General features: G+C 56.8%; 1 protein-coding gene across 4 annotated transcripts in view; it reads left to right on the top strand.

The window, feature by feature from the left end:
- Nucleotides 1–820: 820 nt before the first annotated feature.
- COL20A1 (collagen type XX alpha 1 chain) overlaps nt 821–17,720 on the top strand; it is a 40,544-nt gene continuing 23,644 nt past the window's right edge. For 2 of the 4 annotated variants that reach the window (XM_077952174.1, XM_077952177.1), the window contains exons 1-7: nt 821–2,639; nt 3,126–3,187; nt 5,275–5,372; nt 8,155–8,265; nt 15,385–15,528; nt 16,066–16,224; nt 17,404–17,562. In XM_077952174.1, coding sequence (XP_077808300.1) covers nt 2,271–2,639; nt 3,126–3,187; nt 5,275–5,372; nt 8,155–8,265; nt 15,385–15,528; nt 16,066–16,224; nt 17,404–17,562 — 1,102 coding nt within the window. In that variant the 5' untranslated portion in view covers nt 821–2,270. The remainder of the gene's footprint in view (nt 2,640–3,125; nt 3,188–5,274; nt 5,373–8,154; nt 8,266–15,384; nt 15,529–16,065; nt 16,225–17,403; nt 17,563–17,720) is intronic. The other 2 variants (XM_077952176.1, XM_077952178.1) reach the window with 1 other exon arrangement.

A 17,720-nucleotide genomic window follows, 5' to 3' on the forward strand; every position in this document is an offset into this window, starting at 1 on the left:
CCACCTGATACCAGGGTTGTGGGGCAGGGAGGGTGGCTGTAGGCGGGAGAGGCCCACGGAGGTCCTGGAGTCTGTGTCTCAACTGGGTGGCTCCCAAGGGTCGTCCTGCTCTGGGGCAGCACCTTAGGGCAGGTGGGCTGAGGCCAGAACTGCTGGATGGGGAAGACGAAAGTGGCAGGTCCCAGCCCAGGCTTTGTGGGCCTGGAGTCCGTTCTTGGCTGAAGCCTGGTCTCGGCCTCTGGGCAGCTTGGTGGGGGTGATGCTGCACCATCCCTGGCCTCCAGCATGCAGTTCCACCCCCACTGTGGCTCTGGGAGTTCAGGCTGACAACGCTGGGCACCTTCTACCACCTGTCCCTTCCCTTGAGCCAGCCTCTGCTGTCTGTCCCCAGACACTGGCCTGACCCAGTGGACACTCAAGGCCAACTTCTGCCCTTCCGGAAATTTAGTGCACTGGGCTTCCCTGGCCACCCACTCATCGCGCCCACTGGCATTGCTGTCCCCCTGTTGAGCTTCCCGGGGGCAATCCCTGCTCCGTGAGCCTCCATCGCTGGCCGACGGGGCTGGGTGAGGCTGGCGGCCGACAGAGGGGCTGGGTGAGGCTGGCGGCCGTGGGGGCTGGCCCTGCTCTGTTTTGACCCAGTCCACGCAGTCGGGCGGGGATTGGGGGTCAGCCCCCAGAGCACTGAGGCTTCTGCGGGGCTGGAGGCTGCACAGGAGGCCACTGGGGCCATGTCCTCAATTCTGGGACCTCTGGGCCTGGGATCCCCACGTGGAACCAGGTGATGTGTGACTAGCCACAAGCATGCAGGGGGTTCCTGTGGGGTTGGGCCTCAGTGAGGCCACAGTACCCTGGAGAGGACAGTGGCTGACTCAGGTTCTGTCCTGTCCCTTTGTCAGTCATGACCTAGGCAGCTCTCCTGCCTTGCCTGAGCTGGATCACTGCCAAGAGGTCTGAGGGGTGCTACGGGGCGGGGTGAAAAGGCAGACGGGTCTGCCCTTGTGGAGCTCATGTTTCATGAAGCAAGAGTGCTGAGTGCCTGTCTGTGATGACTCTGACGCTGGCTTGCATGTGTGGGATGAGGGTGCACACATGTGTTCCCAGGAGCCTGTGAGCTGGGGCTGCACTCCTGCCCCCCCGTGCCTGGTGCCCGTCTGCCAGGCTGGGTGCCCTCCGCTGGCCGCGGCCAGGACTGCAGGCACCTCTGGCTCCCTGGGAGCCCATCACTGCTATGACCTGAACCATCTACCAGGCTGCTGCAGGGAGAGCTGGTTGATGGATGGGCTGTGCAAGAGGTGGCTATGGGCCGGGCGCAGTGGCTCACGCCTTTTATCCCAGCACTGTGGGAGGCCGAGGCGGGTGGATCACCTGAGGTCGGGAGTTCGAGACCAGCCTGGCCAACGTGGTGAAACCCCATCTCTACTAAAAACACAAAAATTAGCTGGGTGTGGTGGTGGGTGTCTGTAATCTCAGCTGCTCGAGAGGCTGAGGCAGGGGAATTGCTGGAACCCGGGAGGCAGAGGTTGCAGTGGGCCGAGATTGCGGCATTGTATTCCAGCCCAGGCAACAACAGTGAGACTCCGTCTCAAGGAAAAGGAGGTGCTCATGAAGAGGTGTATCCTGAATCCGAATCTGTGTGGCCCAGGGATCCAGGGCGATGCAGGAGAGGTCGGCCCTCTCCTCTGCAGCATCCAACCCAGGCCTTTCCCTCCAGCAGGTGTCGCCTCTTCCTCTGTGGCTGCTGTACCAGCGCTGGCCTCCCTCCCGCCGCGCACCTCCAGCGCCTCTTGCCTCTGGAGGCTGAGCCCGGGCCAGGCCAAGCGGTTTCTCTTCAGCTACTAGAACAGCAGGCTCATCCTCCCTCAGGCCTCGGGCAGCGCAGGGTGGGGAGGCCTCGAGGGGACTGGCCCTCTCACACTCCTGAGTGCAGAGGAGGCATGGGCTTGGGGACTGGGCTCACGAGGCTGACAGCTGCCTCCAGTGGCCCTGAAGCACCCGTGCAACGCGTGGTATTAGGCTGGGGTCCTTAAAGGCAGAGGCGGGGACAGGCATTTTGGTGCATTTTGGTGCACTAAGGGGTCTATTGGGGAGGCGGATGCCTGGGCCAGATCCACCTTGAGCTGTGGACAGAGTTTCTCACGAGGCTGTGCAGTGGGGCCAGGACGCCCACACTTGTGTCATCACCCAGTCATTGGGCAGGGGCCTCCAGGGTGCATGTGTAACCTCCCAGGCAGTCCTGGGGCAGGGACAGCCGTGAGTGGCTGGCAGTGATGCCCCAGCCCCAGGGAATGGGTACTGGGCTCAGAGAAGGGGACTCAGGGGCCCCAGCAGCAGCTCCAGGGGATGTTGACACACCCATGGCCCAGCAGAGCACGGGCTGCCCGCCGGCTGCTGTGGTGTGGTGCTGGGGAGGGAGGTCTGCAGCCACCAGAGGGGACGGCCCTTTACAGCCGCAGGCAGGCGCTGCGGGACTCTGTGCTGCCTGGGTGGGGCCTGTGGTGGGCGGAGCTGCAACAGGGATGGGGCAGGGATGGGGCCGGGTCCCAGTTGGGAGCAGCCCGGGATCCTGTGGGGTCAGAGGCCTGTTTTCCAGGCCTGGGTACCTGCTGAAGCTCTGGTTACTGGCACCAGTCTGCAAAGTGGGTTGAGTGGTGGGAGCCTTCAGGATGGGCTGGGAGGGCATACTGGGGGAGGGGAAGGGTTACCACATGGGTGGGGGGGTCCAGGTGCTGCCGCAGCCTGCTCCCCACAGTGGGTGGCCAGAGCCCCTAGTATCCAGCACCCACACGTGGCGGCCTTGGCATCTGAGTGGCTTTCCCTGTGAGCCCCTCCTTGCAGGATGGAGCCTCTGGGAGTGGGGAGTGAGGAGTAAAGGTGTTGGGCCGTGCAGCCCCTGCCTCCTCACTGGTGGGACCCTGCCCTGCTGTGCAGTGGGGTCCTTCATGCTGTGATCTCTGTGGTCCCCATTCTTGGAGAGATGCCCAGGGCAACAGACAGAAAGGGTGGAGGGCAAAGGGGGGGGAGGAGAGAGAGGCAGGCCGAGGGGTGGGTTGGGGGGTGGGCTGGGGCAGTGACTTCCATGGAGGAGAGGCCTTTCATAAGCTCCAGACTTCCTGTGGCCACAGCAGGACCAGAGTGGACCAGCGCACCCCAGGAGAGAGGACTGGGGTCCTGGGAGGAGGAGGAGGTGAGTGAGTTCCCTGTGGTCCTGAGGCTGGGTGGATAAGGGGCTACCAGGAGTTCCACTCAGCCTGTGATCTGAGGATGACTTTGACTTTCAGAAAAGTCAAGATAGAGACCAAGTGCCCCTGTGAGCCACAGGACCGGGGTGCCCGGCATGGGGTGTGGCCAGGAGGGGCTGGGGCAGTGGGAGCCTGGGGCTGCCTGAGCTCTCCCGAAGGACTCCCTTCTGCGGGTCTCAGACAACATCAAGGGCTGTGGGGGAACAAGGAGAGTGGACGTCGAGCAGAGAGCGGCTTGTACTTCAGGCTGGACGCCTGTGGCCCTGGCAGGGGTCCCACTGAGTCAAGCCAGGTTTCTGGGGTGGGAGGGTCCAGGGACTGGGGAGCTCTTGGGCTGCCCACTGGTGCCTCTGTGATCAGATCAGGAGCCCAGCCCACAGGTGCCTCCTACCCCAACGCCTGGGTCTTATCTGACTGGCCTTGGCTGGGGCGGGCAGCTTTCCCACCTAGTGAGGTCTTTCCCTTGCAGAGGGGCTGAAGTCCCTGATTTAAGCCAGCAGCTTTCCTGCCGGGTGAGGCCTTTGCCTTGCAGAGGGGCAGATTCCCTGGTGGGGATACTGGGGTCACACACTAGGAGGGGGTGTGCAGGTGGGGGGGTCCCTGCTTGGCTGCAGGGAGTGGGAGGGCCTGGGTCACTCAGGACCCTGGAACCCTACTGTGTGGGAGGTTGGTGCTCCTAGACCCAGGGCCTTCACTCAAGTCATGCCCTCAGCTTGTGCCCTCAGCTCAGCACAGGGGGGTAAGGGGCCTGACCGGGAGTACTCTGCCTCCTGAAGGCCAGCATTGGTGCAGGGTGAGGGGCTGGGGTGAGCAGTCGAGGGGAGCGGGAGTGCAGGGGAAGCGGGGAGTGCGGGGGAGGGGAGTGCCGGGGTGGGGAGTGCAGGGGGAGGGGGGTGTGGGGGAGGGGGAGTGTGGGGGGAAGCGGGGAGAGGGGGAGTGGGGGTGCGGGGGGGAGTGCGGGGGGAGTGCGGGGCAGGGGGAGTGCGGGGGAGAGGGGGAGTGTGGGGGAGTGGGGGTGCGGGGGAGCAGGAGTATGGGGGAGCCGCATGAGGGGGAGCGGCGTGCGGGGGAGCGGAATGTGGGGGAGGGCGGGGGAGGGGAGCGCGGGGGGAGCGGGAGTGCACGGAGCTGGAGTGCAGGGGAGCCCGAGTGCGGGGGGAGCAGCGGGAGCCGCGGAGGGGGAGTGCGGGGGGTGGGGAATGGAGTGCAGGAGAACCCGCAGCATTTCTTCTTCAGCCTCGGGCCTGGCAGCTGACATGCGCCCCACATCTCCGAGTGGCACCTCTGGGCACTGGTCCCTGGCCTCTGAGTGCCCCTCAGCTGCTCCTCAGAGCACCCTAAATCCAACCTCCATTCCCAGCCCCTTTGAGCGGGCCCAGCCTGGTTTTCCCTGGCGCTCCTTGTGGCCCACTGAGCTCTCCAGTGGCCCTGGCCGCCTCCCTGTCTCGGCCTCAGAGCGGCGTGCCCATGGCACACACACCTTGCACCCCCGGCTGGCGTCCCCCAGACCCACCCGCTGCCCACTCCCGCTTGGGCAGCTGTCACTCTCCTCCACAGGTCTCTGATGACCCTTCTGCCTCCAGGGCCAGGCTGGGGCCAAGGGACTCCACTGTTCAGCAATCAGACATTGCCTGGAAAGCTCGCGCGTGGCCTCAGCCCTCCACAGCCCTGAGGAGCCCCAGGAGCAGGAGGCCCCGTGCCCGTCCCAGCCACCCCTGCACTGGGCTTGGGGACAACTGGGGGCTGGGGGTCCTGCTGTCACTCAGAACAGCCCCCAGTGGTGTAAATGCCAAGAGGAAGGAGAGAGTGGGAGGCAGACCCAGCTCCAGCCTTGGGTCCTTGAGTTTCAGGCAGCTGGAAGGTATCCCCTAGACAGCAGGTTGCAGGCCTCTGGTCCCCACACGTGAGGAGTGGAGCCTATTGTGGGGACAGCCTGCCTGGCCTTCGAGGATGTGGAGAAGCTCTGGTGTTGTGGTCAGGGAGGGGACAGACCCAGGGACGGCTGAATGGCATGGCCTCTTCCCCTCCACAGCCCGAGCACCATGAGCTCCCGAGCCCCTGCACACCTCGGCCTCGGCCTCTGCCTCTGGCTGTGGCTGAGCACCACTCTGGGAAGAGAGCAAGGACCAGGTAAGGACACTGGCAGTGGACCCCTGCTTGCCCCCAGGCCACACCTGCCCCACCAGTGCCCACCAGGGCGGACGAGCCCTCTGCCCCTGCGCCCGGCTTTCCTTATAAGTTGAATGCCTGCTGAATTCCGAGCAGCTCCCACAACAAAGGGAAGAGGATGGGATGGACGGGAGGGAGCGTGTGCTCCCGCCAAACCCTCAGCCTCGCCTTGGGAACGCGCCTGTGTGGTTTCGTTCTCTGTTACATCAATGCTTGGCTGAGAGTTACTCCACGAACACCTTTTGGAGCAGTCTCCAGGAAGCAGGAGGCTGGGGTGAAGATGGGGCCGCCTTCCCTCCTGCCTGCTTCCCATTGGCGCCTCCCACTGGTTTTTTGGGCACATAGCCCTCTGGCTTCTCCCAGTGAGGCACCCGCATTTCCACGCAGCACCACCTCCTCCGTGCACATCCCCGGGCGACCGCGCCACAAGCACCACGTCCTCAGAAGGCCCCTCCAGTCTGGCCGCTACCGGTTGGGGCGTTTGGGTAACGTAGGGCACCGACCATGGCAGCAAAAGGAAATGTCAGAGGTGCTGTGGGCTCACCTGTCTGAGCAGCTTCTTCCTCCCGTTGAGAAATGTGGGTTTAGATTGATTCCAGGAAGGTGAATCTCTGTCTGTGGAGAAGGCTTTGGGCCTCGGCCACGCTATAAACTTGTTCCTGGGCTGGGCCAACGCGGCCCCTCCCGGCACCTGCAAGCTCCTGGGAGGTTTTGGGCTCCCACTGAGTGATGGTTTTATTCCGCTGGGGTGAAAAGCAGGAGGCGGCAGCTCCCCCTTCTAATGTGCATTTAAAGGACCACCACCAGGGCCTGACAGGCCGGGCGAGGGAGCCTCCACGGGTCGCTGCCGTTGCAGAGGGGCAGGTGAGATGCGGGAGCCCAGGTCTAACATGCTTCCGGATTTCGTGGCTTGTCTCGCGTGCTGAGGTGCCCAGTTTGCCCTGCACACAGGCAGCAGGCTGTTGCATGAGCAGGTGCCTTGGTCCCCTCAGCTCAGGCAGGGTAACCCTGCCCTGAGGCCAGTGGAGGCCGAGATTTCAGTTTGAGAGAAGCTTCCACTGTCAATTTGAGACAAATCAGTAAGTGGTTCTACAGAAACAATTTGAGTTTAGGCAAATCTAGTTCTGTCTAGTTCAGGATTCAGCACGATGGGGCCGCCCCTCACAACAGCCTTTCAGAGGCCATTGAGTCCGCGAGGACAGCCAGGTGGGCCGGGGGCACTGAGTCCAGCCCAGGACGGGTGGGAGCCCACACGCTGGGGCAGCCCTTCCCAGGATGGCCGCAGTGCGGCCACAGTCCAGGGAGGGGAGCGTGGTCCTGGTCCCACCAGCCGCTGTCTGCCCAGCACCCTGCTCAGGCCCCAACAGTACTGTCCCCCAGCAGGGAGCTGGGGAAGGGCTCCCTGACATTCTCAGGCAGAGTGGAGCAACAGAAGGCTCTTCACAAGCAGGGGCTGCGGGAGGGGCCCTGCTCACAGCTGGCCTTCAGAGCCCCCTTTTCATCCCCCCCACATTCCTGCCTTTCAGCTCCATCCGGAGACCCGGCCCAGCTGCTGCCCGCTCTGAATGGGTCATTGTGTCTGCCCCAAGTGCCCCCCAGCCCCTGCCCTTCCCCCTGAGCCCCAGCTTTCCGGGGGGCAGCCCAAAGAAGCCCATCTCTGTCCCCATTTTCCAAAAATAGCTGCCCCTACTGCAGAGCCCCGGAAGCTTCCAGGGGCCCCAACCCTCTCCAGAGCTCCAGGAGGTTGGCCAGGCCCCTGCCGCCCCCTCCTCCTCTCAGATGGCCTGGCACCCATCCCCCACCGTGGGAGGCAGCCCTGTCTTGGGGGTGCGGGGACACACACGTGCCAACGCGCACGCACTTCCAGTGTGGGATTCTGCACCCACACTCCCCACTGACGGGGCATGTGCACCTGGCAGTGACCTTGGCAGCGAGGGGTCTGCAGTTTGCATGGGCACTTGTCCCGGGACCCAGCTCGGGGGACTCAGCTTAGGGGCCCCAGCCCAGGGACTCAGCCCAGAGGACTCAGCCCAGGGGACTCAGCTCAGGGGACTCAGCCTGGGACTCAGCCCAGGGGCCCCAGCCCAGGGGACTCAGCCCAGAGGACTCATCCCAGGGGCCCCAGCCCAGGAGACTCAGCCCAGGGGACTCACCTCAGGGGTCCCAGCTCAGGGGACTCAGCTCAGGGGCCCCAGCTCAGGGGACTCAGCTTAGGGGCCCCAGCCCAGGGACTCAGCCCAGGGGACTCACCTCAGGGGCCCCAGCCCAGGGGACTCAGCTCAGGGGACTCAGTTCAGGGGTCCCAGCTCAGGGGACTCAGCTCAGGGCCCTGGGCACGTTGCCAGCTGCTGTGTTGGCTCGGGGCCTCCGGTCACCAGTGGGGCAGTTGCTGCCCTCCCAGGCGTGGGCCTGAGCCTCTTCCTGGTGGGAGGAACCCCGGAGAGCCAGGCCGGGACCTCCCTGGTGGGACTGGACTCCCTCTCACCGAAGCTACCGGGGTGGCCCTGTCACTGCGGACCCCGGGGAGGGCCGGGTTCTCCTCAGTGCCCGGGCGAGGCCTCGTCTCCCCAAGTGGGGCTGAGTCCCGCTCAGATACCCTGGATGGGCTGTGTCTCTTTGGGGTCCCCCGGGATAGGACTGTGTCCCTCCCAAATGCTGAGGGCAGGATGCCTGTAACCCCCACAGCTGGTTAGGTGGCTGGGGAGGCCGGGTCAGTCCTGACCACTATGTCCTGTTTCTGTAGCAAGTGGCCACCTGAGGCTGACTGTGCTGCCTGAGGACCGGCTACAGATGAAGTGGAGAGAGTCGGAGGGGAGCGGCCTCGGCTACCTGGTGCAGGTGCAGCCCATGGCAGGTGAGGACCTGCGCCCTCCCAGGCCCCCTTCCCCATTAGCACATGCTGAGGACGGTCAGTGTGGCGGCCGCAGCCACCACTCAGGCCCACGGTGTCCCTCCCACCAGCCCCTTCGTGTGAGCAGCTTTCTGGCCTCAGTGTCTGCTGTCCCCACATTGCTTTCCAAGCCCTGTTGTGTACAATACAGAACAGGGAATGCGGCTCGTCTGTCCCTGGCACGCAGCCCCTGCAGAACGCATTCAGTACATACTTTTCATTTTTTTAATTTTTAATTTTAATTTTTAATTTTTTTAAAGACAGGATTTTGCTCTGTTACCCAGACCGGAGTGCAGTGGTGCGATCAGAGCTCCCTGGACCCTCAATCTTCTGAGCTTAGATCCTCCCACCTCAGCCTCCCGAGCAGCTGGGAGTACAGATGCACGCCGCCACTCCTGGCTGATTTTTGTATTTTTTGTAGAGAAGGGATTTCACCATGTTACCCAGGCTAGTCTTGAACTGGGCTCAGGTGATCTGCCTGTCTCAGCCTCCCACAGTGCTGGGATTACAGGCATGAACCACCACTCGCAGTCTGTATTTTTTAAATAAATGACTCCCTCCTCAGAACGAGTCTCAGCAACTCAGGGGCATTCAGAACAACCTGGACTCCGCACAGTGAACCCCAGAAGCACCTGCTCCCCACGTGTTAATCCTTGTTTACAGGAGCAGGGCCTTGAGGACACCTTTACAGGGAACCCTGTTCCTAGAGCACGGAACAGCCCTAACCTGACGATGGGTGCTAATTTTAAAGCTTTTCAAAACTCAGGTGGAAAAGCACACAGGCGTAAATGCTAACTGTATGAGTCAGCACAGTGGGGTGGCCAACACAAACCCCTCCTGGGGTGGAAAAAGACCGTCCCGGGTGCCCTTCCCAATGTCCACCCTCCCCTGCTGCCCAGACGGCCGCCTCTGACAGCACAGACTAGTTTGCCTGTTTCAGAACATTCTCTAAGTGGAATCACACTGTGGTGACTCCCTCATGTCTGTGTCTTTGGTGGGCATTTTGTGAGGTTCACCCCGTGGTGTGTAACAGCCATCTGTTTTCTTTGCTGTATAGTATTCCCCTGTGTGATTTGTTCTGCTGTTGATGGACGTGTGGCTTGTGTCCAGGTTGGCTGTTGTGTAGATGCCGTGTGAGGGATCGTGGTCCGTGCGCATGTTGTTCTGGGTGTAAACCCAGGAGTGGAAGCACCACAGCATGTACGTGTTTTCAGCATCAGTAGAAAACGTTGAACTGTTTTCCAAAGGGGTCGTGCCAGTGTATACTCCCATCAGCAGCGTACGATCGCTTCCGTTACATGACGCCCTTGGCAACCAATGCTTGGCGGCGTGACTTGAGCTACTCTGGTGGGTGTTCAGTGGTATCCTGTGTTTCTTTATTGAGCTGTAATTTACATGCAGAAATATTCACCCTTTTGAGAATAGCTCTGTGAGTTTTATTTATCACATGAATTCAATCCTGTAACCACTGTCACAATTGATGTAGAGGACAGTTCTCTTACCCCAAGGTCAGCCCTTAGCCCAGTACCCCATAACCACTGAGCTGTTTTCTGTCGTTCTGCCTTTTCCAGATAGATGTGCCTTATCAGGTTAAGTCCTGTTCTGTTCCTACTTAGGCTGAGTTTTTACCAAGAGAATGCATTATTTTTTCCAAATTCTTTCTTCAGTGAGGTGGTCATTTTCTCCTTTATTTGATTCATGTAGTAAATTACAGTGGTTGATTTTTTCAATATTAAATGTAATATATATCTCTCTCAAGAGACAGGGTCTCACTCTGTCCCCCAGGCTGGAGTGCACAGTGCAGTGGCATAGTCATAGCTCACTGCAACCTCCATCTCCTAGCCTCAAACCATCTTCTCACCTTGGTCTTCTAAAGTGCTGGGATTATAGGGGTGAACCACTGTACCTGGCCTATCCCCTTTTATATATTATTAAGTCAATTTGCAAATATTTCATCTAAGTTTTTTTTTTTTTTTTTTTGAGATGGAATCTCACTCTCTTGCCCAGGTTGGAGTGCAGTGGTATGATCTCAGCTCACTGCAAGCTCCGCCTCCCGGGTTCAAGCGATTCTCCTGTCCCAGCCTCCCAAGGGGCTGGGATTACAGGTGCCCACCACTACGCCCGGCTAATTTTTGTATTTTTAGTAGAGACGGGTTTCACCATGTTGGCCAGGCTGGTCTCAAACTCCTGACCTCATGATCCGCCCACCTCGGCCTCCCAAAGTGCTGAGATTACAGGTGTGAGCCACCGCACCCAGCCCATCTAAGATTTTTATACTTATATTCATGAGGGAATATTGGCCAAAAACTACCCTTTCTTATAAAGTCCTTTTGGTATCAGCTTTATACCTCATAAGATGAGGTGGGGAAGGATTCCTCTTACTCAGTTTTCTTGAAGAGTTTGTGTAATGGTGGTATTTTTTTCCTTAAATGTTTACTAGAATTCGCTGGTGCTGACTTCTGGGCTTGTGTTGTGTGTGTGTGTGTGTGTGTGTGTGTGTGTGTGTGTGTGTGAACATTTTACATAATTGATTCATTCTCCTCAACAGACATAGGACTACTCAGATTTCCTAACTTTTTTGGTCAGTTTTGGTAAGTTAGTTTTTTAAATAGGAATTTGTATTTTATATAAATTTCCTGATTAATTGGCATAACATTTTTCATATTATCCCATAGATTCTGTAGTTATAGCACCCTTTTCATTCCTGTTATTGATTGAATCTTCTCTCTGCTTTCAAAAGGCAATCTGGAAGTTTATCTACTTTATTAGTCTTTTAATAAAACACTTTTGTCTTGGTTGGTCTGTCGTTGATTTCGTTTGTTTTTTATTTTATTTGTTGTTTCTATTTCTTTTACTCTTTGTGTTTACTTTTCTGTTCAAACTTAAGATGGATGCTTAAATTCATTGATTTTCTGCCCTTCTTTTATAAGATATGAAGTTAAAACTATTGAATTTTTTTATAAGTATTAGCTATAACTGCATTTTGATATGTAGAATTTTCATTGTCATTCAGGTAAAAATATCTAATTTTTGTCATGATATTTTTATTTGACCCATAGGCTACTTAGAAGTGTGTTTCTTAGTTTTAAAACATGGGGGGATTTTCTTACTTTTTGTTTTGGATTTCTTCCTTAATTGCATTGTGGCCAGACATGTACAATATGCTTTCAGTCATTTGGAAAGTACCTTGCTGGCCGGGCGCGGTGGCTCATGCGTATAATCCCAGCTCTTTGGGAGGCCAAGGTCGGCAGATCACTTGATGACAGGAGTTTGAGACCAGCCTGGCCAACATGGCAAAACCCCGTCTCTACTTAGCTGGGTGTGGTGGCACACACCTTTCATCCCAGCTGCTTGGAAGACTGAGGAAGGACAATCGCTTGAACCCGGGAGGTGGAGGTTGCAGTGAGCCGAGATGGTGCCACTGCGCTCCAGTCTGGGCGACAGAGTGAGACTCTGTCTCCAAAAAAAAAAAAAAACCAAAAAACCTCACTTTATGGTCCCGCATATGATCCATTTTGGTCAGTGTTCCATGTGACTTTGAAAATATATGCAATTTGCAGTTGTTGGGTAGAGTTTTCTAATGTTCCAGTTAAGTTATTTACCTTATTTTTCAGATTTTTTATATAGTTACTATGTTTGGGGTCTACTTATCCTGCTACTGAAAAAAGTATTTCATATCTCCATTGTGATTGTAGATACATCTTTCTTGTGGTTGTCTTACTGTTCTTTGCTTTGTGCATGAGGCTCGGTTGTTGGGTGCATACAAACTTAGAATGATTGTATCTTCCTGGTAGGTTGACCCTTTTTCATTTTGAAGTGCTCTTCATTATCTCTCTAGTGCTGTTTTGTTTTCCTTGTATCTTACTTGTTGTGATGGTCCTATTGCTTCACCAGGTAGTGTTTGCATTAAATCTCTTTTCTCCTTCTCTTACTGTTAACTGTTCTCCAGCCTTTCATTTTAGATGTGTCTTCTAAGCAGCATATAATTGGGTATGGTTTTCATCCAGTGTGACAGTCTTTGTCTTTTTATTGAAAGATTTTTTCCATTTATATTTAATGAAATTAATGATCTGTTTGAGTTTATATCTATAATCTTCCCTTTTTATTATACTTTTTTTTTTTTTTTTTTTTTTTTTTTGAGACAGAGTCTCGCTCTGCCGCCCAGGCTGGAGTGCAGTGGCCGGATCTCAGCTCACTGCAAGCTCCGCCTCCCGGGTTTACGCCATTCTCCTGCCTCAGCCTCCCGAGTAGCCGGGACTACAGGCGCCCGCCACCTCGCCCGGCTATTTTTTTGTATTTTTTAGTAGAGACGGGGTTTCACCGTGTTAGCCGGGATCGTCTCTCGATCTCCTGACCTCGTGATCCACCCGTCTCGGCCTCCCAAAGTGCTGGGATTACAGGCTTGAGCCACTGCGCCCGGCCTTTATTATACTTGTTATACATTTTTATTCTCTGCTTTCTTGTCTTTGTTTTAACTGATTTTTTAATGGAAAAATTTAAACACATGCAAAAGAAGAGACCATAGTATAATGAAGCCTCATGTTTTCATGATGTAGCTTTCAGCAATTACCAGTGTGTGGCCAATATTGTTTTATGTCCCTCTCCTCAACCCCCTTCTACATTCTATATTATGTTAAAGCAAATCTCAGACGTCATATAATACTGTCTATAAATATTTCAGTATGTTTCTCTAAAAGAAAAGACTCAAACATAACCCCAATACCATGAACAGCTCCCAAATTTAAAATGTTTCGGTACTATCATTGAATATTTAGTTGTGTTGAGTTTTCTAACTTGATGCATGTCATTTATTTATTTATTTATTTATTGAGATGGAGTCTCGCTCTGTCACCTAGGCTGGAGTGCAGTGGCATGATCTTGGCTCACTGCAGCCTCCTGCTTCCAGGTTCAAGCGATTCTCCTGCCTCAGCCTCCCAAGTAGTTGGGATTACAGGCTCATGACACCATGCCCAGCTAATTTTTGTATTTTTAGTAGAGACAGGGTTTCTCCATGTTGGCCAAGCTGGTCTCGAACTCCTGACCTCAGGTGATCCACCCACCTCGGCCTCCCAAAGTGCTGGGATTCCAGGCATGAGCCACCACGCCTGGCCTTGACACGTGTCTTTTACAATTGATTTGTCTGAAATGGGATGTGAACAGAGTCTGCACAATATGTTTAGTTCCTGTGTCTTAAGCAATTTTTAATCTAAAACAGGTTTCTCCTCTCCGTTTTCCTTGACATTTATTTGTAGAAGAAGAAACAAGATTGTTCTGTCGAACTTCCCACTTTCTTCTCTTGCCAGTGGCATCTTTGGGGAGCCATTTAGCTCGCTCCTTCCTCTACCCACCCTGTCTCCACAGACTGGCAGTTAGATCCTGGAAGTTTGGTAGAGGCAAGTTTGATTGTGTTTGTTAAGAATTCTTTATCAGTGGTGCCGTGTAATTCCTACGTCACCTCAGCTGGCAGTACATAATGTCTGGTGTGTCTTGTGAAGTTAAGATTGTTCAGTAGGTATGGGGTGATTCTTCCCTGATACCATCAACTTGGTGATTCTATGTTTGTTTACCCTTCAAGTAACAATGCTAGTGACCACAGCATGCAGTCTTGATTTATCAGTATATGATATACATGATGGTTGTCTCGGCTGTCCCCAGGCAATGCTAGGACCTTAGAACATCACAATAACATTTATCCCATTTTCAAGCACCTTATTTGTCGATTTTTGAGATGGGGTCTCACTATACTGCCCAGGCTGGATTCAAACTCCTGGGCTCAAGTGATCCTCCCACCTCAGCCTCCCAAGTACATGGGATTATGGGCATGCCCCACTTTTAAAATTCTATATTTATATTAAATGACATAAAACTTATCCATGGTTGTCATTGCTTGTTAATCACATGTTTGTGCAGGAAGCTTGGGAATATGACAGACCTGGGCTGCTATGCCACTTCTCCTGTGGAGTAACTGTGTGATTGATCCTTTGTGCCTCAGTTTTCCTATCTATAAGATGGGTGTAATGGGGCTGTGAAGATTATGAGGCTTGATACCTGTGAAATGCTTAGGATACTGCCAGGCACACAGTGAAAACTCAGTAACAATTAGCTATTGATGGTAATGACAACACCCCTGCCTCCTATTTGCTCAGCCGAGAGCAGAGGGTCCTCCCTGGCTGGTCACTCCCTGGCGCAGCGCTGGGTAGGGCTGTGGGGAGCTGCTCACTGCGCAGGGAGGATGGTGTCAATTTTCTTTCCAGGTGTGCAGGTGTGAGTTCCTCCCTCCTCTTCCCCCTCCACGTGTGCAGGTGCGGGTTCCCCCCTCCTCTTCTCCCCCCAGGTGTGCAGGTGTGAGTTCCTCCCTCCTCTTCTCCCCCCAGGTGTGCAGGTGTGGGTTCCCCCCTCTTCTCCCCCCAGGTGTGCAGGTGCGGGTTCCTCCCTCCTTTGCTCCCTCGTCTTAGCATTTGAGACCCAGAGAATCACCCAGTGCCCAAAGTGCCTCTTTAGGTCTGACTGCCACCTCCTGAGTGCTATTTCAAGGCCATTTGTTCTTGCTCTTTCCTCTGAGAATATGACAGTGTCCCCTTTGGAATCATTTGTTTGCTTTTCACACTTGAAATCCAGCCCTAACTTTAGAATCATGGGGTCACACAGCAGAAAATACTGCGGCTGGTCAGTCTGCGCGGCCCATAGGGTGGGAGACTGTGGGAGTGGGCAGGGCCCTGGCCCCAGACTCTTCCTTCTTGGACCCGGCCCCTCGGGTCGTCATCCCCGCCCTGGGCAGCCCCATCTTCATACTGGACAGTGTCTCTGAGGGTTGATGGGTTCTCATCTCACCATGTGACGGATTCCTCTAGGGGGTTTAGTAAGTGACATCTTCTTTTTACTGCCCCAAGACCCATTCCCTCTCACACTGTTACCCAGGAGCCCATGCCCCTTGCATCAGACCCTCTCCCTTTCTCTCTCCCTGGCCTCAAGGGGAGGAGCTGGGGTGGGGAGGAGGAGCCAAGAGGGTTTCACTTCCCACCATGACAGATGCACACACGTGTGCCCACCTTGGCCTCTAAAGCTCTCCCTACCCCCACCCAGGGGACTCGGAACAGGAGGTGATACTGACCACCAAGACCCCTAAGGCCACAGTGGGGGGCCTGAGCCCCTCCAAGGGCTACACCTTGCAGATCTTCGAGCTCACTGGCTCTGGGCGCTTCCTGCTGGCTCGGAGGGAGTTTGTGAGTAAGTCCACGGGGTACTGCCAGCTGGGTACCCCCTCCTCCAGGCTGGGTCCCACCGTCCTCTGGGCCAGGGTTCCGCTGTCCTCCAGCTGAGTCCCACCATCCTCCAGCCCAGGTCCCACTGTCCTGGTTACTGCCAGCTGGGTACCCCCTCCTCCAGGCTGGGTCCCACCGTCCTCTGGGCCAGGGTTCTGCTGTCCTCCAGCTGAGTCCCACCCTCCTCCAGGCCAGGGTCCCACCCTCCTCCAGGCTGTGTTCCAGCCCCAGGGGTGGGTGTGTGTGAAGCAGCTCTGGGCTGGGCTAGGGCCAGGTTCGAGTCCTGACTCACCAGCGAGGCTGCCTTGCCCCTGACGTCTTCGCATGCCAGCCAGGGTCCTGGGCGCTCAGCACCTGCAGACGCACCCTTGAGGGAGTGTGTGTGCAGCTGCGCCAGCGGCCAGGCCCTCCGCTCCCACCTGATTGAGAGAGGATGTGTGCAGCTGCCCCAGCCGGCCAGGCCCTCCGCTCCTACCCGATGGCCCTCGGTGTCTCCCTGCAGTTGAGGATCTGAAGAGTAGCTCCTTGGACAGGAACAACCAGAGACCTCTCAGCAATGGAGCCCCGGAGCCCACCCCCTCCCTCATGGGGAGCCCAGACCCTGAGCAGGCTTCCGAGCCCCGAGTTGCCTTTGTGCCAAGCCGGGATCCGCCCATTTCTGGTGGGTCAGAGTGGAGGGAGAGTAAGTCTCTGGGGAGGGAGTGACCTTTGGTTTCCCACCGTGAGGCCAGGAAGTTCTTCCTCGTGTCTGACCACACACTCTCTAGCTTTAACTTAAGGCTGTCACGTTCCCAGGTTCACTCAAGCCAGGCCACTGGGAGCAGGTGGTCCCACTACCTCTGACCCCTTTGGGAACCTCCAGCCTGGGTCTAGGGGGTGGTGAGAGGGTTGGGTCATGCTCCACCAAGAGTGGGATCAGGAGCAGAGCTGGTCCGGGGGCCCTGGAGGGAGGGCCCTGCCCAGCCAGCCGCAGGTGTGGAGAGGCAGAATCACACCAGGACAGAGGAGAAGCCGGGTAAGGGGTAGGCACAGACAGGGGAGGTGCCCTGTGTCTGCCCACAAGGCCTCTGCAGGTGGGGCCGGGCTTTGTCTCCTCCATCAGATTGGGGTCCTCAGAGGCAGGATTCTACCTCCCCTGTCAGACTTGGAACTGAAGGAAGTGTCCACCTCCTCAGACTTGGACACATCCCTCCAGAGGTCCTCGGGTCTGGTGCTGTCCTCCCCTCAGAGCAGCTGGGCCTCTTCGGTCGCCCCACGGGGGGCTCCACCGTGATGGCTGCTGGCCTCGTTCAGGCATCTCCCCAGGGATCTGGTGCTGGCTCTGCGGCCCGCCCCACCAGGCACTGTCCCTGCCCCACCAGGCACTGTCCCTGCAAGACTCTGGGGAGCGCCAGGCTGGGGGTAGGGGTTTTGTCTCCACAGCACCGCCAGGGCAGTGCTCACGGTGGCTCTGCTGGAGCCGTCTGCGGTGCCCACCCTCCCCTCCTCATCTGGTTTGCACCCATTGGGCTTCTGGGCCTGGTATCTGGGTGGGCAGCGAAGGCCGGCTCCCGTGCAGATAGCCGCGTGCAGCCGTGGGGGACAGAGGTGCCCGAGCACCAGGCTGCCTCACGTTAGTGGTGGCTGGACTGTGCAGCCGTGCCGGCGTGGGGCTGTCTAGTCTGGTGAGGCCTGAGGGTCTTGGAGTCCTTTCCCTGATACCTGGCCCAGCCTGCCTCACTCTTGTGGCTGGAGCCCCAGGGAAGGTGATCTGGGGGCTGGGGCCAGGCCGGGAGCAGTTTGGGGGTCTTGGACCAGGGATGGGCTTCACCTAACACCTCACCCGCTCCCACCACCCCAGCCAGCCCCCAGTTCCGCTGCCTACCCCCTGTGCCTGCTGACATGGTCTTCCTGGTGGACGGGTCCTGGAGCATCGGCCACAGTCACTTTCAGCAGGTCAAGGACTTCCTGGCCAGCGTCATTGCACCCTTTGAAATCGGGCCGGATAAGGTCCAAGTAGGTGGGTGCTGGCCCGGCCTGCCTCTTGCCCTACCTGGGCGTGGTCCCCACAGCTCTGACTGCCGGCGGAGGCTGTGACCTGTTGGGGTCCCCGCACCAGCCAGGGCTCCCACCTTGTGGGGTGGGACACCTTCTCCTCTGGGGTGTTCTGGGGACGCT

The sequence above is a fragment of the Macaca mulatta genome, chromosome 10 (genome assembly GCF_049350105.2).
Source record: "Macaca mulatta isolate MMU2019108-1 chromosome 10, T2T-MMU8v2.0, whole genome shotgun sequence".
In the NCBI taxonomy this organism is placed as follows: domain Eukaryota; kingdom Metazoa; phylum Chordata; class Mammalia; order Primates; family Cercopithecidae; genus Macaca; species Macaca mulatta.